Source organism: Camelina sativa, chromosome 5, assembly GCF_000633955.1.
Source record: "Camelina sativa cultivar DH55 chromosome 5, Cs, whole genome shotgun sequence".
NCBI classification, from domain to species: Eukaryota; Viridiplantae; Streptophyta; class Magnoliopsida; order Brassicales; family Brassicaceae; genus Camelina; species Camelina sativa.
This window is the reverse complement of record NC_025689.1, coordinates 33,209,200-33,216,386: the sequence shown is the minus strand read 5'-3', so window position 1 is coordinate 33,216,386 and position 7,187 is coordinate 33,209,200. Positions and strand designations below refer to the sequence as shown.

The 7,187-nt window shown below is 39.6% G+C and overlaps 2 protein-coding genes across 3 annotated transcripts in view; one reads left to right on the top strand and one right to left on the bottom strand.

The window, feature by feature from the left end:
* LOC104789804 (transketolase-1, chloroplastic) overlaps window positions 1-1,361 on the bottom strand; it is a gene marked incomplete at its 3' end in the record, with an annotated part of 4,915 nt that extends 3,554 nt beyond the window's left edge. Inside the window, 3 exon segments of the mRNA XM_019246180.1 lie at window positions 355-460; window positions 567-657; window positions 785-1,361. Coding sequence (XP_019101725.1) covers window positions 355-460; window positions 567-657; window positions 785-1,270 — 683 coding nt within the window.
* Window positions 1,689-7,187, top strand: part of LOC104788353 (tubulin-folding cofactor D) — an 8,237-nt gene continuing 2,738 nt past the window's right edge. Inside the window, exons 1-12 of one of the 2 annotated variants that reach the window (XM_019246179.1) lie at window positions 1,689-2,010; window positions 2,099-2,646; window positions 2,791-2,893; window positions 3,058-3,234; window positions 3,376-3,558; window positions 3,897-4,013; window positions 4,119-4,223; window positions 5,059-5,229; window positions 5,339-5,554; window positions 5,793-5,991; window positions 6,221-6,426; window positions 6,732-6,953. In XM_019246179.1, coding sequence (XP_019101724.1) covers window positions 1,792-2,010; window positions 2,099-2,646; window positions 2,791-2,893; window positions 3,058-3,234; window positions 3,376-3,558; window positions 3,897-4,013; window positions 4,119-4,223; window positions 5,059-5,229; window positions 5,339-5,554; window positions 5,793-5,991; window positions 6,221-6,426; window positions 6,732-6,953 — 2,466 coding nt within the window. In that variant the 5' untranslated portion in view covers window positions 1,689-1,791. The remainder of the gene's footprint in view (window positions 2,011-2,098; window positions 2,647-2,790; window positions 2,894-3,057; window positions 3,235-3,375; window positions 3,559-3,896; window positions 4,014-4,118; window positions 4,224-5,058; window positions 5,230-5,338; window positions 5,555-5,792; window positions 5,992-6,220; window positions 6,427-6,731; window positions 6,954-7,187) is intronic. The other variant, XM_010514107.2, reaches the window with a different exon arrangement.

The following is a 7,187-nucleotide window of genomic DNA, read 5'->3' as shown; positions in this document are numbered from 1 at the left end:
TCTGTAACAGCTTTAGCTTCCTTAATGGCAGCACGGATCTCGTCATACCCAGTGTTTCCATTCTTCACCCAGATAACATGCCATCCAAGGGCTTCGAAACGCTTGTCCACGTTCTCAGTGAAGGCAATTTCTGTGTCTCCATCAATGGAAATGTGATTGTCATCGTAGAAAGCAATGAGCTTTCCAAGTCCCCAATGGCCAGCTAGAGAGCAAGCTTCATTTGAAATACCCTCCATCTGACAACCATCTCCAAGGATAGCATATCTAGACACAACCAATCAAAAAACAATAATTCCAATGTCAGAAGCTACATACAAACCAAGAACGATGACAAAAATATGGGAAATATATTACGTGTAGTGGTCGACAACTTCAGCATCAGGCTTGTTGAATCTAGCAGCCAAGTGCTTCTCAGCAAGAGCTAAACCAACAGCATTGGCGATTCCTTGTCCAAGAGGACCTGATTACCAGCACAAAACAGAGAGCACAATTGTCAATACAGATATAAAAAAAGCTTCTGCAAATTTGCATAAACCATAAAAGCCAAAGAAACAAAAATGACAAACCAGTAGTGACTTCAATTCCAGGAGTCTCGAAGTTCTCAGGATGTCCTGGTGTCTTGCTTCCAAATTGACGGAATTGCTTCAAATCTTCCTCCTAATAAACAAATCCAACACTTTTTTCAGTAAATCTATGAACTTTACAGGTAAAAATCTATCCTTTGAAGTTACTACATTCGTCAATTATGATCAGATCGAAAGACAAAGAAGAAGAGATCACAAACCTGGACACTGTCGTAGCCAGCAAGATGAAGCAACGCGTAAAGCAACATACATCCATGACCAGCAGATAAAACGAATCGGTCACGGTTGAACCAATAAGGGTTCTTGGGATTATACCTCATGACCTCATCATACAAAATGTGAGCCATGGGAGCACAACCCATAGGAAGACCAGGATGACCTGATTTAGCCTTCTCAACCGCATCGATAGCCAAAAACCTAATGGAGTTGACCGATTTGTCAACAATAGACGAATCAGTGGTTGGCTCAACAGTCTCAACAGCTGCAGCGCGTACGAGAGGACGGAGAGATCGGTTTTTGTTCATGGATTGAGCGATACGTCTACGAGACGAAACAGAGGAGGCGCGTGAGCCAGTTGATTTGAGTCCAGTGAAAGCTGGTAAAGATCCACGCTGGTCTGAACCATGGTGAGAGATAGCACGAGCTAGAAGAGCTTGAGAGAGAGCGAGTGAAGAAGTAGAAGCCATGTTTTTTCTTATCGCTCTCTACTGATAGAGAGAGAGATAGAAGATGATGGTGATGAAGAAGAAATGAAGAAGATGAGAGAGTCTCTCTGCAACTCTTATTTTTATTGAGTGAGATTTTTAGCCAATCAAAACGACATCTCGCCCATCTCTTCGTCCTCACTAAGGGACAACTCAGATCAAATCTGACCGTTGGATTCCACTAAAGGGTATCATCCTGACCGCTGATTATGGCTAAGAGTTTAGTGATTCTCCTACCTCTTTTCCTCATTGGATATTCCGCCATAAACGAATCTGGTACAACCACTGGTTCGGGGTCTTGTAATTTAATTGGTTATAGCCGGTTTACGAAACGAACGGGCCTTTATATTTTAGGCCCAAAATAAGATTAATGGGCTTAAAATACAAACTCTCGCCGTCTCTCTCCTCGTCTTCACCGATCTCGTTGTTTTTTTCTTTCCCAGTGACAAAATTGCCGGCGAGCGGGAATTAATTAAAATTCGCCTCCGTTGATCCATCCAGTGATGGCCACTACAAACGAGGAAAGTTCTCCGACGAGAATCGAAATCGAGGCGGTGGTAAAAACGGAAGAGGAAGAAGAAGACGATGAGCATGATTCCAAGGAGAGGGTTCTACAGAGGTACTTCTTACAAGAATGGAAGCTCGTTAAATCCCTTCTCGATGATATTGTTTCAAATGGCCGTGTTGTTGATCCTACCTCTGTTCGGAAGATCCGATCCATCGTACGCTTCTTACTCTTTTTTACTTCATCCACCCGATTTTATTCTCCCCTCCAAGTTCCAACCTTGTTTGTTTTGTTGTATTGTATAGATGGATAAGTACCAGGAGCAAGGTCAACTAGTGGAACCTTACTTAGAGAGTATAGTTTCACCATTGATGTTTATCATCCGCTCCAAATCAGTTGAATTAGAAGCGAAACCTGATGAAACTCTTGAAATTATTAAGCCAATAAGCATCATTATCTATGCTTTAGTTACTGTATGTGGCTACAAAGCTGTTATCAAGTTCTTTCCTCATCAAGTATCTGATTTAGAACTCGCCGTGTTGCTACTGGAGAAATGCCATAGCACGACTTCTGTTTCTGCCTTGAGGCAAGAAAGCACTGGAGAAATGGAGGCTAAATGTGTTACTCTTTTGTGGCTTTCGATCCTTGTGTTGGTTCCTTTTGATATATCTTCTGTTGATACAAGTATTGCAAACGACAAGAGCTTTGGTGTGGACGATCTTGCTCCTTTGGTGTTGAAGATATTAGGTTTTTGTAAGGACTATCTGTGCAGTGCTGGACCAATGCGAAGGATATCTGGATTGCTTCTCTCTAAGCTTTTGACCCGTCCGGATATGGGAAAAGCTTTTTCAAGGTCTGTTCCTATCACCATCAGTTGAAAGCTTGACTTCACCAGACACCAATAAGATTGTTTATAAAATGCTATTTACTCTTGTAACTTGTACTTGAGTGGATGAACTAATTTTTTTTTGTTCTGTTATGGCATTTTCATTTTCAGCTTTTTCGAGTGGACCCATGAAGTTTTATCTTCTAAGGAAGATAGTGTCATGCATCACTTTCGCTTGATTGGTGTGTTGGAAGCTCTTGCTGCCATTTTTAAGGTTTCTTTTCTTGTAACCTGGAGCTGTTTACTTTGTTTTAATAATGGTTCGTACTGAACATGTTAGACATATACAGATGTCAGTAAAGTACACATTTGATTTGCCTGTCTTTACTCAAGTTGTTGCATTTTGATCCAATATGGTTTCTGTTACTCATTTGACAGACTGCTAGCCGGAATGTGTTGCTAGATGTGCTTCCTATTGTTTTAAATGATGTGAACGTGTTAAGCAAATCAAATGCGGCGGCTAAAAGCTCTCTGCTTCGCAAGTATTTGATCAAGTTAACTCAAAGGATAGGGCTTGTTTGTCTTCCTCATCGTTCTCCTTCCTGGCGCTATGTGGTACATACCTTTTTAGGTGTAGAATAGTATTTTGAAGAGCCACTTCCGCTTCATGGGTTTATATTTTTTGAACTCTATGTTTATATAATTGTTAGTCGTTTTCAGTAGTTATCTGAGACTTATTTATTGATTTACCTGCAGGCTCGAACCGCCTCTCTTTCTGAGAATATGTCTACGAGTTCATCTCAAAGATTGGCTCCTGATCATACCGTGACTGCTGTCTCACAACCAGAAAGTTTGGATGACCAAGAGGATGAAGATATGTATGTTCCAGAAATCTTAGAAGAGATTATTGAAATGCTACTCTCTGGTTTGAGGGACACGGTATGTTTAAAGGGTGAGATCCAACTGTTAGGCGTAGGCTGATAACTTGAGGTAGTTATGTCTCAATTTATATGATTAGATGCCCACACAATAATTTTGAGTAGTATATATGCTACATTGTACCAAGTTGTTAAATAGAGTAACCAGGTGACACTCAAACAAATCTTGAATGTAAGCAATATCTTACATGTCACTTAAAGCTGGGATGAGCCTATCTTGATATCTGATGTGAACTTTTTCCCACATGAAACTTTCAGCCGCCTACCATACAATATCACATGTCACTAGTATTTGCAAGCATTGTCCTTCTAAAATTTACTATTTTTTTAACTGTGTAGGACACTGTGGTTCGTTGGTCTGCTGCAAAGGGTATAGGTCGTGTAACTTCACGACTAACATCTGTTCTGTCTGAAGAGGTGTTATCATCTGTATTGGAGCTGTTTTCACCAGGAGAGGTACTCGTATTGGATATATGGCAGCATGGCTTGCATGTACTTAAAATTCAGGTTACAAGAATTCATTATCTAGCTGACAGTTATTGTGATTTTCATGATATTCAGGGAGATGGTTCATGGCATGGGGGTTGTTTGGCCTTAGCTGAACTGGCTCGTAGAGGGTTATTGTTGCCTAGAAGTTTTCCACAAGTTGTCCCAGTTATTGTGAAGGTCGTACTCTATCCCAAGAACATGATTACTTATTTCTCTAGTCAACACATACGAAGCAATGGCATCACACACACAAATTATGCAGAATCTCTATGCATTTACATCTAAATATTACTTACAGGCACTTCATTATGATGTNATAATTTTGAGTAGTATATATGCTACATTGTACCAAGTTGTTAAATAGAGTAACCAGGTGACACTCAAACAAATCTTGAATGTAAGCAATATCTTACATGTCACTTAAAGCTGGGATGAGCCTATCTTGATATCTGATGTGAACTTTTTCCCACATGAAACTTTCAGCCGCCTACCATACAATATCACATGTCACTAGTATTTGCAAGCATTGTCCTTCTAAAATTTACTATTTTTTTAACTGTGTAGGACACTGTGGTTCGTTGGTCTGCTGCAAAGGGTATAGGTCGTGTAACTTCACGACTAACATCTGTTCTGTCTGAAGAGGTGTTATCATCTGTATTGGAGCTGTTTTCACCAGGAGAGGTACTCGTATTGGATATATGGCAGCATGGCTTGCATGTACTTAAAATTCAGGTTACAAGAATTCATTATCTAGCTGACAGTTATTGTGATTTTCATGATATTCAGGGAGATGGTTCATGGCATGGGGGTTGTTTGGCCTTAGCTGAACTGGCTCGTAGAGGGTTATTGTTGCCTAGAAGTTTTCCACAAGTTGTCCCAGTTATTGTGAAGGTCGTACTCTATCCCAAGAACATGATTACTTATTTCTCTAGTCAACACATACGAAGCAATGGCATCACACACACAAATTATGCAGAATCTCTATGCATTTACATCTAAATATTACTTACAGGCACTTCATTATGATGTTCGCCGAGGTCCACACAGTGTTGGATCTCATGTCCGTGATGCAGCTGCCTATGTTTGTTGGGCATTTGGGCGCGCCTATTCCCACAAAGATATGAAAAATGTGCTGGATCAGCTTGCTCCAGATTTATTGATAGTGGGTTCCTTTGATAGAGAGGTACTAATCCCTTTTTTGACTATAATGTGTCGTCTTTTCTTGCTTGATTTAAAGAATTGTGTTTTTGTAGATCTCTTCGTTGCGTAAATTTATTGATGTCTTTTATCAGGTAAACTGTAGAAGGGCTGCTGCCGCTGCTTTCCAAGAGAATGTTGGAAGGCAAGGAAATTACCCTCATGGGATTGACATAGTAAACATAGCTGATTATTTTTCCCTTTCTTCTCGGGTGAACTCTTACCTTCAGGTTGCTGTTTCCATTGCTCAATATGAAGGGTATCTATATCCTTTTGTGGATGAATTACTATACAACAAGATCTGCCACTGGGTATACTTATCTTATACACTATTTGATATTGGTTTACCTCTGACTATCTACAATTCTAATACCTATTTAGTGCTCTGCTGTTTCTAATGTGGAACAGTTCTGTTAAGTGGTCAACAACTAATTTCAAAATTCAACTACTCATAAAATAGATCCAATAGCTTGATTGGGAACTGTATCAAATCAATGTTCCTAGTTGTAGCTTTCATAATATGTTAATTTTTCAATCTTATGATATCAGGATAAAAGCTTAAGAGAACTTTCTGCAGAAGCTCTTGCTGCTCTTGTTAAGTACGAGCCTAAGCACTTTTCCAACTATGTGCTCGAGAAACTAGTTCCTTGTACCCTTTCAACTGATTTGTGCATGCGCCATGGTGCAACATTGGCAGCTGGAGAGGTTGTGTTAGCTTTGCACAAGTGTGGCTATGTCCTTTCTGCTGGTTAGTACCATCTATTTTTCAGCTTTGGCTTTTGTGGCATCTTTGCATATGCAAGTACAGATCATTTTTAGTATGGAAAACCAAAACTATGTCTTGGAATCTAGACCCTATCACTATATATGAACTCACACTTTGTTAGTTGATTGTCAGATGAAAAATTAACAGAGTTTGATGGTTGGTTTTGTTATCCCTTAATAATAAAGTCCCATGTTGCACTCAATCTTTACAGATAGCCAAAAACGTATGGCTGGGATTGTCCCTTGCATTGAGAAAGCACGCCTTTACCGTGGAAAAGGTGGAGAAATAATGCGACTGGCTGTCTCACGGTTTATTGAGTGTATCTCATTATCGCATGTGACATTAGCTGAGAGAACAGTACGGATCTTGCTTGATACTCTCACTGAGAATTTAAGACATCCTAATTCTCAAATACAGGTACCTATATTTGGGAAAAACCTATATAATCTTTGAGAACCGTAGACATTGCTGCAGCTTTGCAATAGTGCTTCTTTTTTCAATAAAACGTGAAATTAGGGTAATATGTATAAGATAAAAAGTTGTAAGGTTAAAAAAGAAAGTTCCGCTGCCGGGGTTTGAACCCGGAAATCAAGCTAGATGAAGGGGATTATTATCCGTTTCATCCAGTCCGTGTTTAAACCAATGTGCTACAGCGGATTTTTTGGAAAACATTATATATATATAGCATTCATTAGTTGACATGTTTCACTTATCACATACAGAATGTAGCTGTCAGTGCTGTTAAACAGCTTGTGCAATCCTATCTCGTTGGCAGTGAAAAGAAATCTGTTGATTTAATATCAAAACACCTAAAACATCTAACGGACCCAAATGTAGCTGTCCGAAGAGGTTCTGCACTTGCATTGGGTGTCTTGCCATCTGAACTATTGACTGCAAAATGGAAGGATATAGTTTTGAAGCTCTGCAGTGCGTGTAAGATAGAGGTAAGGAAGACTACATATGACTTCATTACAGAATGATATAATTGACTCTAGAAAACAGAATCAAATAATTGACTTTGATGGATGTTTTTTCTTCCAAGCAGGTGAATGCTGACGACAGAGATGCAGAGGCACGTGTGAATGCTGTAAAGGGACTCACATCAGTGTGTGAGACTCTTACTCAGAAAAGGGCTAGTGATCCTGAAAACGATGACATGTCTCTTTTTCTTCTTATCA